We start from the raw sequence: 22015 nt of genomic DNA, 5'->3' as shown, positions 1-22015 counted from the left end.
CTGGAGGCGACATCCGTGGAGCAAGCAGAGAGCTCCTTGAGGACAGGGACAAAAACCTGAGGGTGGTCCCTCACCCACTGGGGCCAGCAGAGCCCCCTCAGCTCCCCAAAACTCAGGGAGCGGGGCGCGGGGGCCGCTCCCTCTCCCCGGGCGCCATTTTCCGGAGCCCCCCGGCGCGGGGCCGGCTGTGAGGGGAGAGGCGGCGGCGCCGCGGCCGCTGCGGGACCGGGAGGAGCGGCTCGGGCGGCGGCTGCGCAAGACGGGGAGGGGGAGAAGGGAGCGGGGAGGGTCGAGCCTGCTCCCACCGACCGGCAGGGGCCGCCGCCGCCGCCGCCGCCGCCTCCAGGCTGAGGGGAGCGGAGCGGAGCTCGAGGTGCGTAACGGGGCCGCTACCGCCGCGGGCAGGGCGGCGGCTTCCAGCTCCCCGCGCCGCTACCGCACCGCTCGGTGAGGCGATGGGGCGATGGGGGGTGCGGGAGGTGAAGGGAGGGATGGAGGGGAAGGTGTCCGCCGCCTCGCCTCGCCTCGCCTCTCCTCTCCTCTCCTCTCAGCCCGGCGGCCGCGGGTGGCGGAGGGGAGGAGGGCGGCGATGGCCCCCGGAGGCTCCGCGCACCTGCAGCGGGGCGGGGGCTGCGCAACATGGCGGGCAACGGCGGGGGGGGGGGGGGGGAGCGGCATCTCCGGTGTCCCTCGGAGCCCCTCAGTGTCCCTCGCCCTCCCGTGCCCGTCTTCTGTCCGCTAACTGCTTTCCCTTCGGGTTTTTAGCACCCTGTCCGCCTCCCCTCCCCCTTTATTTTTGTTTTGAAGGTGCCTTTTGGTGTAGTCACCTTGAGATCTTGATGCCGTCGCGCGTGTGTGTGTGTGTGTCAGGTAGGTGCGTGGCGGGCTCCTTCACCCGAGCAGCAAAACTCAGCTCTGTATTGACGCCGCCGTCATAATCCTAAAAGATATTGGTAGCCTGCCTTAAAAAAAAGATGTTTTTACCAGTACTGATAACTAGAGAGGGGGGGGAAAAGGTCTCATTACCCCAGCATCTCGAGTAAAGAGCAGCGTTATTTGGGCCCTGAGCCGATGGGTGCTCATGTGTATAGATCTATCACTACGTACAAATTTCTTTAAACTGTGAGTGAAGCCATCCCTACCTGTAAAACGTGAAACTTTCAAGGTAACGGTCTTGGAGAAGAGGTTGTGTTGCAGTGGGTTTGGTAAATTCTGTGACGCAAGGGAGCTGGGTGTGTTAAATTTACTCAGTGGTTCAGAAAGCAAATGCATGAGCTCGTGGGAAGTGGGCTCAGTTGTAGACTGTTGGTCTAAAAGCTGGTTTGGATTTATGAATTTAAATCTAAGCATGCGACTTTGTTCATAACATGCACCCCAAACCCTCCCCCCAACCAAGCAGAAACCTCAAAACAAACCCTTAACCGTACATATTTATCTGATCTCTGTGAACACAGGACTTCTGATTTGGGATGAATCAAGGCTGAAGTTAAGCCATTCATAGCGCTATCAACTTTTGCAAGGAGTTTAGTTTCCAGAATTTATGTAGACAGTCAGAAAACACAGATGTAATATGGAGGCAAAGTGTGGTAGATGGAAATCCTTATTGTTATGAGTAGGTTTTGTGCTACCCAAAAGAGTATTTCCGATGCTTGGAATTTGAGATTTTTTATGGTGGCTTCCTTTTAATTTTTTTTTTTGGGGGGGGACGACATTTGTCACTTTTTTTCCCTGATAGAGTAGGACATGACTTGAGCTCCATTTGCTTACTCCTGCTGAGTTTGGTGTTTTTGCTAAAAGGTACTGACTTTGGCTATCTGCCCTCCCCTTCAGAAGTCATCAACTGTGTGTGCTTTACACAGCTTGCATGCAGGAAACTTGTGCTAGCTTATGCTAGGAGCTTCCAATAAGAATTTCTTTGTCCATTATGGACTTGAAGATTAGTGAAACAGGACATCGTCCCTGTAGTGCACTGGCCTTCTCTTTCTGTAAATTCGGTAGATAGGGAAATTGCATGGAATTGGCATCAGTAAGGTACCCAGGTAGCTGGTTTCTGCCACAATGTATCTTATTACATGGTACATTTACAAACTCTGTTGCTAGTCTTGCAACATTTGCTGTTGTTTTGGGTTATATTCCAAACAATGAGGAGACTTCCAGCCAGGTGCTTTGTATTTTACCCCTTGTTAATAGACCAGTGTTGCTAATTTCAAAGGACTGCCGGTCAGTGCTCATAGCCAGTTATGTGTGTAGGTGGACAGTCTTCCTGTGATGGGATCAGGACCTCACTGAACAGCAAAACTGGCTTGACCTGGCTCTTTACAAAAAGGGAAAACTACTTTGCTAATCACTGTGCAGCAGCAAAGGATGTCTCATTAAGAAGCTGTGTGCTGTACAAAGATACTGGGGATGCCAGCAGGTCCTGACCAGGGTCTCAGCCTTAGTACAGAAGCAAAGAGCTTCTGCAGGAAAACGGGTCCTTCTCCACAAAATTGAGGATGTTACAAGTAAGACCTTAGACTGCAGGCTGAATAGCAGCTACAAAAGGGATATAGTTCTGATACTGCTTGAAGACTTAATTAATTGCATTGACATCCGCTCAGTGAAAAGTTTGTATAAATAATGAATTTTCCCTGTATGCACAGCCTATGATGGAAATGGGGTTGAAATCTATTGTCTTCTGGATGAATGACCCTCATTTGTTTTTAAATAGAATGAGTTTTCATCAACATAATTTGAATTACTAGAGGCAAAAACTAACATCCTATCTTCTGAAAGATGCCTATGTTGAAAGGATGGGTGAAGGTATATTAGACAATGAAAGTAGAACCGGTTGGTCAGGGGACTTTAAACTTTCCTAACAGCTGAAATCTTATCGTTTGTGGAGAATCTAAATGCTGAAGAGTTTTGCCAGTATCTAATTCGCTAGGCAGATTTAAGAAATCTGACAGCTGTTGCCAGGACTATCTCAAATTTTCTCCACAGACAGCAAGAGAAATATTTTCAATTCCTTCCAGGCCTGTTATGCATTTGTTCAGTAAAATGACTGAAGGGGGTGTACTGTTTGGGAAAGCTTTGAATTGCAGCTAGTCTTTATGCTTGCGTAGGGAATTGCTACTTCTTGTAAGTCAAAAATAAAAGTGAAGCTACTGGAGAAAATGGCCATCCCAAATCTCTGACTAGAAATTTGAGGTTTTCCTCATATTCTCCAAAATGCAGTAGTTCGTTTTGGCGTGGTTAATGAGGCATTTTCAGTGTGTAGTTAATGTGCAAGGGGAGCTAGTGACTTTAAAGAAAAGTAGAGAAGTTGAGCTCGGCTTGCTCAGTTTCAGCTGCTGATAACTCCCCTTGGATATCTTCTGAGACAGACAGTCAAAGCTGAGCTGCATTTCTGTAGGATGTGGCACCTTTAACTGGTAAGCTGGCATCACCAGTCTTGTGTGGTGAGGAAACAGTCAAACAGTCTGACTGATAATGAAACGTCCAAACCATAGGAATGCACAGATCTGGCACAGTTTTGTGCTTTATATTCAGGAACAATCTCTGCTTTTCTAATTTCTTGACAAATGCAACCTTCCTCTCTCCTGGTAAGTCAGTCTTTAAAACTGTCCAATTTGTCAATTTAAAAAATAACCTTTCAGTGCCTCCCAAGATGGGAACAATATTATTATTGTGCCTTTCAGATTGTTGTCTTTGTTCTCTGCCTGCAGCTGAATGAATTTTGCTTTTCATTTCTGTTTCTGGAAACATTGCTTTTCTGCAGGATGCAGAGATCACATGTCGCTGCATAAGACACTAGGCTTGATTTGGAAATGGAAATACCAGCTTGTCTCCGGCACAGGAAGCGTTTTGATTTGGAGGTTAAAGTACTGGTTTGAAACCAACAGCTGAACTGTCAACAGTTCTCACAACCGAGACTGACCTTTCTCCTGCCACCCCATTAAAAGCATGGAAGAGTTAAGAGGGTATAATGTGGGGCCCATTTGATATATTCTTTCCTTCCTCATGAGAGAGTCGTCATCCAAATTTGAGGAACCTTGTGCAGGTGCTGCCTCCAAGTTTGACATTGTAAAAGTGTGCTGCGGATTAGGTGACTTGTCCTTCCTGGTAGCAATGAAAACAGATTTATTGGATTCTTTAAACATTACTGAAATAGTTCAGAAGTATTAGCACAGCTGGGCTTCTCTTCTATAAAAGCCCAAAATGCAGCGAGGAAAAGTCCTGCTTTTATACCACAGAAACAAATTGTATGCCTTTGTAAAAGGCTTAATATGCTCTCTGGAGTTTAGAAGCAGCTCAGGTCCCTTTTGCAATATATATATATAAAAAAAAAAAAAAAAAAAGTTGTAATCACCAGAAAGCAGTCAGAGCTTATCAGCAAGAGTTTAGCAGCCCTATCAGGTAAGTAGGAGCTCTAGACATAGGACTGGCTACTTCAGAGGGTTTTCTTTTGGTGTTTCCATTGTTTAGGATGTTCTCATAACCAAAAAAATCCCAGCTAATGTGCTTTCCATTTCAGAAAACCCAGCTAACCCAGCTTGTATTAAACCCAAGGGGTTTAATATGTGATTCTAGGGGTATCTTTTTTTTTGTTGTTGGGATAAAGCTGTAGGGCATTGCTAGCAGCAATTAAAAAAGCATGAGGAGGAGGAAATACCTGTTTAGTTCAGTAAGCACAAATTAAGTTTCAAGACAGACCCTTTTTTTGACCCTGCTTTATCTCCCTGATCCTTTTCATTGCCCGCTGCTTCCCATTAAGTGCTGCACTTTCATTATCAGCTATTGTCTTGTTTTCCAATTGAAAGGAAAAGCAGAGAAAAGAACTTGCTGTTGGCAAAAGCAATTTTACTGTTTTAGAAATAAGCTCCAGAATTGCTTGAACAATAACTTATTAGAAGGGCTTCAAAAACTAATAGCTCATAATATTGAGTGTTTATTTTTGGTAATTCTTTTGTAAATAAATAAGATGTAGCATCTCAAACTGTTGGCAGGCCAGTTTTCACATAGTTTGTAACTGTGAAACCGGTAATTATTTCGTACTTAATGTCTTCAGGGGTTTTTGGCAGTAAAGGAAAGTTTGGCTTGAAAAGAGTTGATACCTACTCGATATAGGAGGAAGATATTTTTCTGAGAAGTAATTTTATTGTAGCAGTCGACTTCTTGAACTTTGTAAAGATGACTTCAGTCTCAAATTGCAGCTTTCAGAGCAGCAGTGCGAGGTATGGAAGCCTTCCTTCCTCCAGTTTGGACTCCACTGGTGTGCAGGCTCATCTGAGGCATGCTGATGTGCAGCACAGGTTTACCTCTGTCTGTGTCAACGCTTGTCTGAGGTATGTGCTGAGAACAGCAGGCCTGTGTGGTGAAGAATGCCACAGTGACTATGTCCTTGTGGCTGTGACAGTGTTCTTTGAGATTATTTGCAGTCATTCCTTGTGATTTCTGAGGTTTTCAGGATTGCCTTTCCTTGGAGGAGCAAATAATCTGTGGAAAAAGAGGAGCATTCATGGGATCAACAGTAGGTAGCTTTGTAAATGAACCTGATTTATGGTGGGTTCTGTGAAGGAGGAGTGTTCTGTTCCTCCTGTGTATGAAAGATGCTTGTGTGGTATTGAGAAGGTTTTGGTGAGGTGGCAAAAATGGCAGGAGATTGCCCAACAAAGGGCCACCAAGGTGATGGAGGGGCTGGAGCTCCTCTCCTACGAGGAAAGGCTGAGAGAGCTGGGATTGCTCAGCCTGGGGAAGAGGAGGCTTGGGGAAAATCTTGCCAATGTACATAAACACCTGCAGGGAGGGTGCAAGAGTCTCAGGCTCTTCTCAGTGGTGCCCAGCACCGGGACAAGAGGCAATGGGCACAAACTGGAACACGGGGGGTTCCATCTAAACATCTCCTGTTTGGACAGGTAGCTGCTAACAAACTGCTTCAGGTACACGATCAAGGAAGATGAAGATCAGTGGTGTTCAGAACAAACTCAGGCTGTGGGTGTTTGAGAAACTGATGTCCTTGTCTGATTTAAAATTAACTAAATGAGGCTCTAGGAAACACTGCTACCCAATAAACTGAGTAGATTTACATTGTAGCAGACTGCTGGCTAGCTTCCCTGTTTGTAGATGCAATTTAAGATCCCAGCGCTAACTCTGATGATTGTAATGATCACGGTCTTTACTCTTAAGATCAGGTTTTCAGTGTAGTGTTGTAACATTCAGCTTGAGGTGTTCAAATGTTATAATGCACCACCTCCCCTCTGCCCCAAGTATACTGTGTGGTATGGAGAGCTACAGAGGAGCTTACCAATACTTTCATACCTAAAGTATTACCAAAATGGTATTTTTTTTTTTTTTCCCTGTAAGTGTTGGTATATTTAGAGGAATCAACTAAAAAATGAAGATATAAAAATGACCTCATTTTATGCTAAGGAGGACATGAGGAATCTGTATAACATTATATACCTACTTTTTTGCCTTATCTACTCCATCTGGAGGTATGTAAAAGCCTGCCTTGCATACCTTCTGATTTATTCAGTATCATAGTGCTTAAACATTCCTTCCCTTCTCTTTAAGCCCACCTGGCAATAATTCAGTATATAAGTAGTACATTTGGTAAGCAAGCAGAAGAACTGAATCTAATAAAATTAGTGCTGTATATCGCTTCAGACATCCAACAGCCTAGAAAGAAAGGTCAGTGTCTTTTAGCTGCCTCATGTATTTCAAATAAATCCTCTTAGTTTGTGTTTAGAATAAAGAAAAATTATTTCGCTTTCTGGTATCTACAATAAGCCTGTGAGTTATTCGAGATTTTGGCTGGTCCGGCAAGACGACAGAAGATAAATTTAGAGCACTGAATGTTGCTGTACCTGAATGTAGATGTGAACTCTTAGGGGGTATTGGAAAGCAGTTTCGTTGATGTTGCCAACAAAGCAAAATAAACCTGCATACTCCTAATAATTCATGCTTTGCATACATTAAAATACTATACGGTTTCATTAGTGATGGAGTTTGGGTAAAGCTCTGTATCTGCAGTTCAGTCACGATGCTTTGACTCATAAGTGGTGAGAATGGCAATTAAAGTGGGGCTTTGTCTTCATGTGTGTCCACAGGACACCCATCTACAACCGGTAGTATGCTGGACTTAGTGGCACAACGTATAAGCCTGTAGGTAGGTGTCCTCCCGCAGGTGTATTTTCATCAGCAGAAGTCATTACAATTTATTGCTGCTTGTTCCTCCTCACTGGTCAAAATTTTGCCTGCAAAAAGGGGTTTGTGAGTGTTACCTAAAGTATTTTCAACTCAGAGCTCTTCTGTAAAAATCTTGCCTAAATTAAAAGGTTGTGTGAATTCCCTACACAGTTCATCACCTCCCATTGGGTTGGCGGGGAACACCTTTAACACAATGACATCTCTTGGTGATTTTTTTTTTTTTTCAAGGCTGAGCATGTGTATAACCTGTTAGTAGTCAATAGGTGAACTCTTAAGTGTTTTCTTCACAAACAATTGCTGCTCTGTGTGTTATAGCCTTTATCCAAACTCATTCTTTCTTTGGTTTAACATTGGAAGCCCGCTGTTCTGTCTGAAAAACGTCTCAAATGGTACTTTTTTTTTTTATACATAAAAAAAAAAAAACACCAACAAACACTAAAATGCCAGGTTTGAATAGCATACAAGTTAATGATCAAAACCAGCTTTGTGCATCCCCTTCCCCCCATGCACGTAACATTCTTTCAAACAAATTAGCAGCTGTTTGGGGGAAGTTTGATTGTGTAGGTTGTTTCTAAGGAGTCCAAATGTGTGGGTATGTTTTCACTTGTTCAGGATATCAGGGAGGGAGAGGAGGAACATATTTGTTCATTTTGAACAAGGTGTACTTCTGATGCAATGATAAGGTCTGAGACATGTGTGTTGAGTGATATTTTAACAAGCACTAAACACCCCACCTTTTTCTTGTGTAGGCATGTGCCAGAAGGTTCCCTGAATGCAGAAAAAAGCCATATATAGCAATGTACACAAGACAAGCTACAGTAGTGTCATAGTCCTGAAACCATTCACATTTTTAATTAATATTTGTCATTATAAACACCTATAATGTGTGTGCTGCCAAACGAGCATTTTAAAGAACATTCACATTAACCCGCATAAACAACTAAACTGCAATCAATTAACTTTAGGTAAAACAGCAACGCAGAGAAACCACAGAGGAAATAAAATGCAGTTAGTGCTTCAGTCTCTCTGCAATGTGAGTAGATAAAATGACAGACAGGTTTTGCTATAATTGTGCTATGTCTTTGTTCTGTTTCCAGTTACATCATTGTTCTCCCTCAGGAATCCCTCAGACATGTTTTCTTTTTCCTTTTTAAAAATTTTAAACTGCATTGGAACAGTGAGAGTAATTTAAAATTCTTCTGTGTCTCTGCACTTGTCTGAGTCAGCAGAATACATCTAGGTCATATGTTCCCAAACAGCTCTGGTGCAGAATATCTTCTTTCCTTCCATGGGGACTGGGTAGATTCATTAAGATACAGTCATCTTGTCTTTCTCTCTTCGTCTTTACAAGGCCTGAGTGAGAAATGTCTGCAAGTCACAACTATTGTTTTTATTAAACCTCCTCTGTGCTGGCATCTTCTTCCACTATCACTGAATGATCAACTGACAAATAAAAGGAATGTCTTGTCTCTTGGCTGCAACAAATCATGGAAGAATGAATAATTTTCTATTATATGAAATTATGAATTGGGCAAATGCTAATTTTTACTTCTCCTTTCATTTTTTTAGGATGGCTGCAGCTCCTCCAAGTTACTGTTTTGTCGCCTTTCCCCCGTGTTCTAAAGACGGGCTGGTGGTGTTTGGGAAGAACTCTGCACGGCCTAGGGATGAAGTACAGGAGGTGGTCTACTTTGCTGCTGCAACTCATGATCCAGGAAGTAAAGTTGAGGTAAGGGTGAACATTCACACAGTGTGAAATGACTGTTACCAGAAGAAATGACTGATGCTTTTTTCCTTGCCAGTTTGTTCAATCCTTTTTCCCTTCGCTAAGCAGGGAGGAGACAAGATTTTTGAAAGTCTTGGAAGTGAAACTTGGAATGTAACTTTTTAGTTTAATTGAGGAAAAGTACACAACCTGTACTTTCTGCAGCAGACAGGCGGAACTGATCTCAGAGAGCTGCACTGTGTAGCCTACATGACAGGAGAATTGTAAGGATAAGCAGATTTGGAAGGGTAAAGAAAGAGGACAAATCAAACAAGACGGGAAGAGGGGTAAGTGTTTGGTGCAGGTGCAATGAAGAGACTGAGGCAGCAGAAGGAAAGAGAAGGATTGGAGGGGGTAGCTGCTTGAGCACAGGACCTGCATTCAACCTCTTCTCATCCCTGTGGCTGTGCAGAAGGCTGAGGACACTAGGCAGTCTGCGCCAGGCTGGTGTCTCCCCTCCCTGCCAGTCCTTTATGGATATCAGAGTTGTAAATTCCCTGAAAGAGATCCCAAGGCTAGTGCCATTTTCATCCTGCCTTCGAAGTGGGGCCACTTCCAGATTTCAGAGGACCTGGTGCTGTTCTGTTCGTCTTTGGAACAGCTAATGTTCCCCGGATTTGTTCTGCTACTAACATGTACTGCAATTTGTGCATTATTAAATGGTTTAATCTCAGATACAAAGAAAACCACCCCCCTCTACAAAAGCACCAACTGCTGTTACTGCAGTGCCGTAGAGGTAGCACTGCAGTAGACCTGTGCTAGCATACAGAACATAAGCATGACGGTAAGACAAGAAAACTTTCAGAGTAGATTTTTGAAGTTTCTCTTCAGAGAACTGGAAATAGATTAAAAAAAAAAAAAAAGTTAATGTGGAGAAAGAACTTCTAAAAGCAGCTCCGGAGTCTTTGTCACCTCAAAGGAGAATAATTTTCAAGAGCTTAATGTTAGAGTACTTGATTATTTTGGACTCTGCCCCGTATCTCATTCTTTGATGAGATCGTCATAATTTCATGTAAGATGTAATTGAGCCATATACAATGTATTAATGTATTGTGATTCCCATTAGCATCCCATGATTAACCAGTTTAATGCCTTTTGTAGTTGCCTTTTGGAAACAGGGAATACAATCGCTTTGCCTAGCACACCACATATTATAGTTATTCTGCTAAGCAGTGTCTGCAAGCCTCCTTAAATTACACAATCTTTATTTATAATGAAGTTAAAGTTTGTTGTGGAGTTAAAATGGAGTTATAATGGAGTTAAAGTTTGTTGAAGATACAATGTTAGACGGGGGACTTGAGTGGGCTAATGCCTTTTTTTTTTTTTTTTTTTTTTTAAAAAAAAGTAGAGGCTTAAGTCCTAAATAGATGGTTACTTTGGCCTCTGCAAGTCTATGCTATTATATAATTCTACATTAGCTATCCTAAAGTTTTGCAAGTACACTGATTTCCAAAAACATACAAGCTCCAGTAGCTTTGCACAGTCCTTCAGCAGTTTTCCCTCAGACAGACCTAACCATGGACTTACTTGGTAGTTTTTCTTTAAAAGTCATGATTTTTTTTTTGCACATGTATATTAAGTTAAACAAACAAGTCTAGCAACTATCAATATTGGTGAGTAATTATCTTTAGAAATTGCCTTTTATATTTTTCTGTTTTCTTTTGAGCTAGTCACTTAAGGACTTTCAAAAAGTACAATAATCCTTTTGTAGAAATTTTGAACGATCAAGCTCATCATTAAAAGTTCTACAGTCTACATTTTGGGCTGCCAGATTTGATTCTAGGTTTTGCAGCCATTTAAACTTACGGATGCTGATTAATGAGAAGATTGCAACTTCTAGTGTGGTAACTCTTCATGACAGCAGAACTGAAATAAGATCTTCAGTTTTTGCTAATTATCCAAAACATGTATTTCTCCTGTTATGGGAACATGTCTAACACACTGCTCTTGTCTCATGATAAATGCATGCTTGACTGTCTGCAGAGCTTGGGCAAAAGCTGTTAATTTCCTGTGTGCTGTTAGCTCTGCCCCTAAAAGTTGAGAAGAGCTTCACAGGACTTCATCTGCTTCATGTTTTTTAAGTAGCAACCATGGATAGAGTCTATCCACCTTTCCAGCAAACTTACTGAGCTGTCAGACATAATTAGCTAATATAGAAGGTGAAGAGGAATATCAAAGCTTCTAGATGTAGCCTCTGACATGTACAGAATTATTATTTTTTTCTTCAAAACCTTTGAAAACTGTGAACGATTCATCTACTGGTGTTTTGGTGGTGGTGGTGTTTTTGTTTTTTTTTTTTTTTTGCTACAGCTTTTCTTCTTTTATAAAATTAACTAGACAGGTTGAGGAAATTAAAGGTATGATATTTTACTAATAGAAAAATGTGATTGATTACTGCATGCTACTTTTTTTTTTTTTGACCAATAATCCTTTATGGTTCTGAATAAACTTTCCTTTTCCTCCATTCTTTTTTTTTTTTTCCCTCCAAGTGAACAGATTTCTTTCCAGTTCATACTGTACTTCTTGTACTGTTGTATTGGCTTCTTATGCTAGATATATATTCTTTAAATTCACTTGGTGATGATGGCCAACTTGCTTTACGTTATATTCTGTTCTTTGCAGGTAATGTCTATCCCTCTTTCAGTACTCTTCCAAGACTGTCAGTCATTCTGAGCTTCTTTAAAGAGCTGGTTTTGAACACACGTAGAGCATCAGTAGTTTGTAAGGCGCTCTCAGGAAGTCTGCATCCCATTTGTCCTGTGCTGCTCGTGTTTGCAGCCATGATAATGCACAGTGTATCCACACATGGCACAGTACTTCAGCCAGATTGTTGCTGTAAGGGAATGTAGCAGGCTCTGCTCTGTAGCTCTCACCCAGTGTGTGGCAGCGCCCTAAACAAGGAAAGATCAGTATTCAGTTAATACTGGGAGTTGTTTGAAATTTGGTCTTTGTGGCACAATCTACCAGACAGTAACCCGGCAGCTAACTCATCAGCATAATTCCTTTCCTGCGTGTCAGCAGGTTCCCAAGGCCCTGTACAATAGGGCTTTTCACTAAGGTCTGTTCTGTGTGTGTGTGTGTGACAACTTTCTCAAAACTTTGCTCTTGTTTTGCATTGTTACTTTGCAGTTGCAAATGCTGATCATCACTCTTGCTTGTTGTAGTGGTCAGCCTAGGAAATATGTGTGTGCAGGTGAAATGTTGCTCCCTTACACGTAAATAGGGACCTTTTTGGAATCTCTCTACTAAAAGTAAGTATTTTTTTTTTTTCTCCAGATGTGGATTTTCTCGTGTATTGGTTAGAATTTGTGTTGTGTCAGTGTTAAGATACAGGGCCCTCTGTCTTATTTTTAAGGTAGATTTTTCCTGACTAGATTTCTCTCGTTCTCTGATAATCTGTTACTTGCTATGGTTTTCTTTCTCCTGAAGAATTCTTGGGCTTTTGGGGGAGCTTTTTTTCCTTTTAGATCAACCATCCTTCATTCTAACCTGGCCCTTTATCCACGATTTGGCAATTGTCATGGTTGCTTGCTAGAGCATAGAGCTGTAAAAACTTTTCTGCCTTGATAGTGTGCAGCTTTTTATGGAGGAATGGAGTGGGGAAAGGGAAAAGAACGGTCTACAGCCAAGTCTATCGCATTGTGGAAAATGCAGTTTTCTAATGGTATTGAGTATTGGTATTGAGCACTCTTCTGGGCTTAAAGCCAGCCCTCTGTGGGGTATGAGGAATTTTGTGTTCTCTAAAACTTCATGGCACAGTTATTCCTTAAAGGATTTTTTGTTTTATTTTCTTTTTTTTTAGTAGTTTTTATTTACTTACTATTTTTAAGGATACAGTCCTTGTTCCCCTTTCTCTGAATTTTCAGAGGAGCAGTATGCTTTTGCTGTGCATTACGCTGAGTACTGCAGACATAAAAATTCACCTGAAGTTAACTGAGAGGTCTCCATTTGATGTTGCAAGATAGATACAAAACTTGGAAAGTAGATGCTGGCTGCATTAAAGTTGGCTTCGCATTACCTGGATGTATTTTACTCTGGTATTTGTAACATAATCACCAGGCATCATGCCAGTGCTGCAGTTTAGTTCTGCTATACTTTGATTCCCTCTTACGCTAGCTGTTTGGTTTGTCTGCATTATACCTGGGAGTAAGGTGTTCAGAATCTGGCAATAGAAGCCAAGCAGCGGCTGAATCTGCTGCGAACTTGCTCTTTGGGAAGCCTCCAAACCAGAAGGACAGTGCAGCACTTAAGAATCATGTCACTGCAGCTGGGAACTTGAACCTGGGCATCCTGGCTCACACCTCCATGAGTAAGTGCTGGCCAGCTGGAAACCTTAAACAAACATGGCATTGTTTGTGATAAATGATAAAACTTTTCATTTACTCTATGTAGATGCAAAAAGTTGTAGTCTAAAGGCTTACAGTTTGGAGATGGTTCAGGAAGCTGCTTTTTCTTGTTTCTCAGCTGAGCCCCAGTGTCTGTCTGTGTAAGCAGCCCATCATGACAGGCAGACAGCTTAGCTCAGCCCACCTTGTTTAAGCTAACCTTTCCAGAGGGGAGGCACTGTGCAGGCAGACATCAACTAATAAAAGAGACAAAGTGGTTGCTGCCTTCTGCAGGGTCTGTTGCTTGGCTAATGTGAGCTTTTTCTCTGTTCTGCTTCATTGCATGCAGCTGGCCTTTAAACTAATGTGCTTGACTTTGCTTTGTAGCACGACGCACAAGCCGGCAGCAGTTCAGAGGTAGAAGCCATAATCTCTTGGATGCTTCTGCCTTCTCAAAGCCTCCTTTTATTTATTTATTTATTTATTTATTGTAGGAGTGCTGTTGCTTTGCTCCCTCTTGCTACCAAAGCAAAACTGGTTAGCTTTAGCTATGCTTTTTTTTTTTTTTTTTTTTTTTTTTTTTTTTTTTTTTTTTTTTTTTAAATAACTGGAACAGAGAGGAAGAGAGGGGAGAGTGCTGGAACCATGTTTGAGAGGCAGTAAAAACCATCTGTCCTGTCTTGACTCAAAGCGTTTACAGGTGGCAAAAAAATGTACGAGTTTCAAAGTGGTCAGCCAAAGGAATCAATAGTAGGATATCAGAGAATTCCTAGGATATCTCTGTGATGGGCTTTTTGTGGCTTCATTAAAATCTGTTTTTTACCAGTTTTAAAAAATAAAATTAATAATCTTTGTCCTGATTTCAGTTTTATTTTTACTCAGAACCCAGGAGACTGCTGGATTTGTAACTTACAAAAACAAGAGATGAATTCTTGACTGCCAAATCAGCTCTGACAGCTGATGTCTCCAGAGTGCTCTGAGCCTTGGGTGCCTTGCTGCACTCAGTGGTATTTTGTATGTTTAACAACTTTTATATTTCTTTTTGTTGTGCTCATTTCCATAGCGTGGCTCAGTGCCTGAGGCTCCTTGATGGGCTCTGCAGAGTAGGTCAGAGTGTGCGTACTTCTACTCTTTGGAAGGAGAACAGTTCAACTTGTTCTAGCTTCCCTAAATCTTTTCTAGAATAAAATCTCTCATCCATAGTCTTCAAGTTTTAGTGTTTTATTTTTATTTTTTTAAGACACTGCTAGAGGTGAGAGGCATGCAGATGATGCAACTTTTACAGTTATTGGTTGTAATGAATAGAAAAAGCAAGGAACACTATGCAAATACTGAAGTCTATGTCAAGCGTATTAGTATCTTAAGAACAGTTTTTCCCTTTTATTAGAGGGAGGTAAGAGGTACTCTTCTGTGGCAGAAATTTTTGTTCTGTATGTGTACACCTAGCAAATGCTGCTGCTTTTTTTTTTTTTAACCTGGCTACAACACGAGGTTGCAACTACTAGCAGAGAGTGTTTTTGAGGATGGATAGCTGAGGATTCATCGTGCCACCTGAGAGACTTATGGTCACAGTTCTGTTCTGACAGTGCAGCTGCTAGAGCTGACTACATCAGTTGTGCCCACGCTAGATTTATCCCAGTGTACGCTGTCCCCTCCTCTCTGTGTGGGTGGGAAGGGACAGAGAATGGCAGCAAACTATGGGGGTGTCTAAGGGGTGGTGTAAAGTTCTCCGTGTGTCTTCCCTTATATGCTTACGGTGCTGCTCAGTGTGTAAGTGCAGGTGGTGGTAACAGTGTTAGCTAGCCACATTTTTTGTCTTTTGTGCTATTCCTTGCATACTTATCTTTTCAGAGGGTTGTTACTGCCACCCCTTTAGCTCTATTGAGTTTGTTCTTGTAAATAAGCAGCAAAAGAATTACGTGTAAAACACACTGCTAGGTACATCCACAGGAGCTGCTCTGAGGGGCTTTCTGGACCAACCATGTTCTAGCTTTCCAGTCCTCCTCTTTTGCTGTTTTTGCTATACCCCTCTAGGAGAGGTTGAAAAGCAGGAGAGGTGTAACTGCAACTTCTCTAGTTTCTGCAACAGCACAGAGATCGTGCTTCCTTTCAAATATGTGCCATGGTACAGCAGTGCTTGAAGCAGTTAAGCAAAGAGTTAACTCCAAGTTAGAGCCTGGATCTGATGCGGGGGTGGTGTGGGGGAGCCTTTCTGTAATTCTTAACCTAGAATCTTAGGGCCTTTCTTCAAAGATCAATCTTCTAAAGCGTTCACTCACTATTGCCTTTGTTACCCAGGGCTGAAGCCTATGTGATTTCCCTGATGCTTTGTAATGACCTGGCTGACAGGGCTAGGAATCAGGCTCCTGCAGCCCGAGTGCAGTAAAAGCTGCACAATAGTTTCTTTTCATTAATGAAAGGAGAAATCTCTTGTGCCTATGACTGTCATGTTTGCGTTTGGAATACCTCCAACATCTCTGGATGCCCTAGCTAGGGTGGGAGGCACATTTGTGCCTTGTGCTATGTTTAGAACTGCCTTGATACGATTCTTCTCCTGATACTGTGAAATAAAGGAAATGTCATTAGTATCCAGCCTGCTCAGCTCTTCTTAAAGGCGTTGGCTGCATCTCTTGCACATGAAGCCTGTTCCTTACTTCCTTATTTCCCAGTGGGAATCTCCTGTCACAGAGCACAGTGGCAGTTCTGCTGCTTTCAAGGCTGGAGCTCGAGCAGATCAGTGGAGCCTGACACCACTAACCAGCAGCCGTGGCCACCAAAAGTAGCAGTGGTACTCCCCCAATTTTTAGCATGCTCTAAGAAAATTGTTAGCATCAGGAAATCCTGAGGTTGGTTGCTTCGGGAATTTTAAAGAGCGGATTGGCAGCAGGCAGAATCACAGCAGTGCCTTATGTCTGTTTGATTTGTCATTGCCTAGTTTGGCACAGCTCGTGTTTTAACAGGCTGCTACACCACTGTGCGGAGAGATGTGCCAGATCGGTGGGGTGCAGGAGAGAGGCTAGGGAGGCTGTGGTTTGGGCTTGTTTTTTGAAATCTCTTCACCTAAGCTCCCAGTTCTGAAGATTTAGTGGCCACTGTTTTGTTTTGTTTTGTGAATAATGTTCTTTTCCCTGCTATTTTTTTTCCATGTCTGAGCTGTTAAAAGCAAACACTCTGATTTCTGTGAAACCGAATGGTTGTCGCACTGCAAATCCAGCAACCGGTTTCAGTTGACCTACCTTTGTGATTGATGTGTCTCGGATCCAGGTGGATAGCCTGGCTCCTCTGTTTCCTGCACCTTATTTCTAGCGTGAAGGTATTCCTTCATCCAGAAAATAGTTTTCTGATATTACTTTAGGAGGGAAATGGAGTTATGATGGGTGAGTTCTTAAGTGTAAAATAAACAATCTATTGTCATATTTGGAACCTATATATTTTTAAAAAATCCATAAAATTCATACTGATATTAACAAATATGAACCAAGCTCCTGCATTTATACATCTGTCCTATTGACTGCCTACTTCTCTGCTTACTGGAATAAATAACTCTAAATGGAAGGTAAAATATCATCAGGGACGTTTCATTCCTGTCCATAGCTATGGCAAAGGACAGTTGAACACGTGTCACATGAATGTTAGTTTTACAAGGCTGTCATCTACTGTCAGATTGGTATAACTCTATGACTTTTAGGTCTTCTAAGACAATTTATGTAAGGCCGTAAACATTTGTACATGTGTTGTTGTACAGAAGCTGAAAATAACATGGCCTGTGTTTGCTGGCTGTGGGGCGGGAGATGTGAAGAGTCAATATAGGAGGTGACAGCAGCATCCTGTTGGTTTGCTGTTGCATTCGCACTCAGCTGCACTCAGCCAGTTGCCTTCATTACAGACTGAGATGTTTCTAAATGAAAGAGGCGCCTGGAGAGGCCTCTGGATATTTTCTGTCCTGATTACATAGTTGCAAAGCAAAAGCACTTCTTTCTTCCAGCAGGAGCAAAGAACTTCCTCTTTCCTGTTCATTGACTGCTGCTGTTGATAATAAAATCTTTATGGCAAATAGCTTCTTTGGAAATGCTGGGCTTCGGGATGAAGCCCCAGGTAATAAGTGTTTGATGAGCAGGTATAGCTGGAATAGGATGATTTGCAAAGAAAATCTTTCATCGTTTGTTTTCATCATTTTTCCTTCTAGAAAAATCAAAGCCACAGTATGCGAAGTTGTATAATAGGACTGTTCAGCCAGAGAATGCTACGCAAGGGTGGTTTATGGAGTATTGAAGTCTCCTTCACATCGCCTCCAGGTTTTTTCTTTCTTCTCTAGAGCTAAGGTTCATGTCCTGTATGGCTCTGCAGGATGGCTCCAACGTGCTGCCCACATATGAGATGCAGGAATCCAGAACTTGAGCTGTGTGGGGGTGGAGGTCTCCCTGCCTGCAGACCTGTCTCCTGATATCTGGTCCTGTCATGTCTTCGTGTGTAATCTGGAAAGGTGCTTGGCTCAGCCCCTTTTCCTGCTGCTGCAGCTCTGTGTCTTCCTTTGCACATCCAAAAAATACTGTTGCTCTCTGCTCACTTGTGCGTGTGTGAAGTGCATTTCCAAACAGCAGTGACCTCTAGCTTTGGAAAAAAAAAAAAAAAAAGCAAAGAATGTCAAAAATTAGATTTACTTGCTGACAGCTCAAATGGAGAAGGGGGAGTTTTGATAAGAAATGACTGCTCTCTGACACAGCTTGGCTGGAAAACAAAGGGTGAACTGACCACAATGTTTTTATTACATGGATCTTAGTACCTGGCCAGTGCCAGATGTTGTTACACTTCTATAGATTATGATTCTGCATCTACAAAAACATAGTGCATTACTATATAAACAATTTGCATCCTAGCTTGATCAAACATAGGGGATTTTCTCCAAAAATACAGCAGAAAAGTCCCTGTTAGGGTCTTATTGCCTAAGCCAAAAATAAAAATTAAGTATATGGGAAAAAGGGAGCGTGTCCCTAATCTATTTTTAATTCTTAAGAATGGAAAAGTTTCCCTTTCTTTTGAGATATATATCCTTCATAAGAAATCATCCTATTATTTCACCTATAATTTTCCCGGTTATGGGGAATGCCAGCAGCTTGATTTGTTAGCACCCAATTCCTAATGAAGGCAGCAAGCTGATTGCTGGTGTCCTTGCATGGTCATAAAGTTAAAGGACTGTAAAAAAAAAGTATCGTCTTTGATCAAAAATGGTCTGTTATACATTTTAGTTGCATGCTAGACTACTGCTATTCAAGTCATTGTTCAAGATGGGAGGCCGGAGATGATTGTGCTGCGTAATCCTTAGAGGGGAAAGCCAGGTTAGAGAAAAATAGCTTCTCACTGTTAGTAATTTTGGGCAAATTCCTTTGACTTTAGGTTTTGATGTAGACACAGTATGTATTTTCATGGCAAGCAACTTCCAGTTCACAAGTTCATTCTGCTCATCCTTCTCACTTTGCTAAGTCTGGTCAAATATTCCTGCAAAATGGTACAAATTACTTCCTGCGAGGATGATGTTACGCCAGGAATGCTAGACACTAGGAGCTGTCTCATAAATATGACAGACGGCTTCAGTTTCCTCGAATGAAAAATCTGTGGTCCTTGAAGAACTTGGTGTGACCTCAGGAGTAAAAATTTAAAGCCCATTTCTTTGGCTTGATCTAATGATGGATCAAGCTCTCTTCCATGCTGCCTGGGAAAACAGTGCTTGTTTTTATGTCCTAGAGCAAGAGAAAAGTTGTTATATGTGAAAGATAATGAATGATTTCTTTCTTCCTTGCAGTTTCAATGACTTCTGTGCAGCCTTCCTCTGTATCTTTGACTTATCAGAATATATCCATAGACATCTGATTACAGTAGACCATTTAAAATAGCAGAGACATCAGTTTTAAGCAAAAACAATGCCTGCGTTTTTCTTCCTGTGACTGTTTATCCACTGAACACTTTCAAGGCTTGATCTTTTTCTACCAGCACTCTTAGACCAGAGCAGCTGCAGGGAAAGCAGCAAGGGAGAGGGGGAAGCCTTCTAGTGTACTTTGTCCAGTTGCTGTCTTTACATCATATACCTAATAAACTACAGGAGATCGTATTTAGGTGAGATGATGGTTTAATGCTGTTGTGCACAAAACATGGTCTGCTTCTCTATGGTAACAGCACAGTCCATCTAGTGCAGCTTTCCACACATTCTAGGACTTGGATTCTGCATGACTGTCTGAAACCCACAGCTAGCTATCAAAATAGTATTCTCCCAGTCTTTTGCAGTATCAAGAAGTAAAGGTTCAAACATGACAAATGCTGTTTTAAAAAAGTCTACCTCTTGAGTATAAGCAGGGGATTCTTTTTAAGGATGTGTATCCTGTCTCTGTATTAAATCTTGTGTTACTTTAGTCATAATATTAAATGAAGTGCTTGCAAATGTTTTGCTTTTTCTCTTCCTACTCTCTTCCCCAATGCAGTGCACGTATATTGAGATTGAACAGGTGCCGAAGACCCATGCTGTGGTGCTGAGCAGGCCCTCCTGGCTTTGGGGGGCAGAAATGGGAGCTAATGAGCATGGGGTCTGTGTAGCTAATGAAGCCGTTGTGACCAGAGAACCAGCTTCTGAATCGGAAGCCTTGCTCGGAATGGATCTTGTCAGGTGGGTGGCTTGCCGAACTGTGACTGTCATTTGAAGTGCCAGAGGTTTAGGTGATGATGATAACGGGTAATGGCTTTGTGGTGTTGGCGTTAGGAGATTTTAAAACAAAAGACATCAGCTGAGTTAACACTTCAAAGCACTTGGGGTCTGAAGTTGGCTACCAAGTATGTGCTACTTCATTCTAACGTGAGTTCACTAAACATACCTCATCTACCTACTCTGCTGCCCAGCAGTGGCTATTTTGACAGGATAAGGGAAACAATTACATTGTTAGTTAGAAACTGCTAACTGATTTGTAGCATCAGACTGCTGATGCACCCTTCATTCTCCCTCGCTTTAAAACAGCCTACTCTGACCTAAAAAGCTTATCCTGGGCTTGTAGCCAACTGTAGTCATAAACAAACTACTATGCGTCGCTTCAGCCCATGCATTCCAATGCAAACCATTGCCCTTATTTAAATGCTGGCAAACAAAACTCCATGGAAGTCTGTTCACTGAAGGCTGTCTGCCTGAAACACTTGTGCTGCGTTGTAAGTTTCAGCCTGCATGCTGATGCTGCAGTAAAGAGAATTTAAAGAAGGGTTAGATGGGGGAAGAAAGCTGAAAATGGAAGAACAAGAGAAAATAGCACAAGCTTATCACAAAGGAAGAGGGAAAAATGTCAATCAATTTCAGACTCAGTGGTCCTGCTGAAATTTGCCATAGGACATCTAACGAGCAGGCTGAACCACTTTCAAAAGTATTGTCATTTTTCTTGGTTTAGTGAAAGATGGGAAAGGTTCTGAAAACTGGAAAAGATTAAATGTTGTGGCTATACCTAAAAGTGTTGAAAAGAGCTGTGGTTTAGACCAGCTTAACCTCAGTTCCTGAAGGGGAAAAAAGCCACTTAAATATCAAGGAGATGACATATGTCCGATACTGACTGTTAGTCATGAAAAACCCTGTCAAACCTTTCTACTTTACCCCTGTAACGGGGTAACAAATTTTATGGATAAAGGCTAGGAAATAGATGGTTTGACTTTTAAGAGGCCATTAAAACCTCAGAAGGTATTCTCATACGTAAGCTTGGAATCATGACTTAGCTGAAATTGCTGCTAGGTGTATAGCTGCCTGAAACTGTAAATGTAAATGTTCTAACTCTAATGATGTCTCTGCAGAAATACAGTATCGGGTTCCAGCTACCATAAATCAAGAGGAATGTGAGCCAGTCGGAGAGAATGCAATGAAAATGGGAAATATGATCAGAGATCTAGAGAATCTGATCAATAGGAAGATCATGAGGGAATTGGGGTTATGTTTTTCTTTGTTATTTTTTTCTAAATTCTATGTTACTCAAGGAATCTACAGAGAAGCTGTATGTAAGAGGACTAGTGAGTTTAATTGCATCAAGGGAGACTGAACAGACTGGGGAGCTTTTTAAGAAAATGTAGGAAAGCTTTTGACGAGAGAAGGGATATGTTAGGTGATTTTCTAAGCTCCACCTTAATTTCTCTTCTTCTACCATTCTCTTGCAATTTTAACAAACCATTGTTTTAGGTGCAGAGTTCTGCTTATTTTGGTTACACTTACTGCAGTCTCAGAGTACTGTTTAATGCTAGAGTGTATATGTGATTCAGCAGCTCTAGGTTTACCCACGCTAATAAATTAGGATACATTAAAATAAGGAGAAGCAACATAAACAACCAGTGATTCTCACCTGTAGATACTCCCCTCCCTCTCTTCCTTCTTATTTGCAGAAGAAATTGTTCATAGCTTAGAAGCAGAGAGTGCTTGAGGCAAGGAGAACTAGAGATGTTGCGGACTACCATCTGTCTCGTGCTGCAGCCAGAATGGTTCTTCCTCTTGCTGCAAAGACTTGGCCAGTGGCATTTAGCTTATTTGTTTTGGATGACCTCATAGAATAAAGAGAGCCATCAAGTACAAAATCAATCATGTAGGCTGCAATGAAGCAGCTGGCACCAGCTCTGTCTCTTTTTACCCATCTGCAGAAATGGTGAGCTCTGTCACACAGGACTTATTGGAATGAAAATTAACTGGGGAGTTTACTAAGTAAGGAATGCACATGTCTGCTGGCTCAGC

At 41.9% G+C, this 22015-nt stretch overlaps 1 protein-coding gene across 3 annotated transcripts in view; it reads left to right on the top strand.

Annotated features, from left to right (window-relative positions):
• The first annotated feature begins 262 nt into the window (after window positions 1–262).
• SCRN1 (secernin 1) overlaps window positions 263–22015 on the top strand; it is a 32876-nt gene continuing 11123 nt past the window's right edge. The window contains exons 1-3 of one of the 3 annotated variants that reach the window (XM_084507803.1): window positions 263–373; window positions 8761–8920; window positions 19755–19936. In XM_084507803.1, the coding sequence (XP_084363929.1) occupies window positions 8762–8920; window positions 19755–19936 (341 nt within the window). In that variant the 5' untranslated portion in view covers window positions 263–373; window position 8761. Of the gene's footprint in view, window positions 448–707; window positions 871–8760; window positions 8921–19754; window positions 19937–22015 lie in introns of those variants that run through there. The other 2 variants (XM_084507802.1, XM_084507804.1) reach the window with 2 other exon arrangements.

This window comes from Aythya ferina (assembly GCF_964211825.1).
Source record: "Aythya ferina genome assembly, chromosome: 2".
Classification (NCBI taxonomy): Eukaryota; Metazoa; Chordata; class Aves; order Anseriformes; family Anatidae; genus Aythya; species Aythya ferina.
This window is presented reverse-complemented; position numbering and strand designations above follow the sequence as displayed.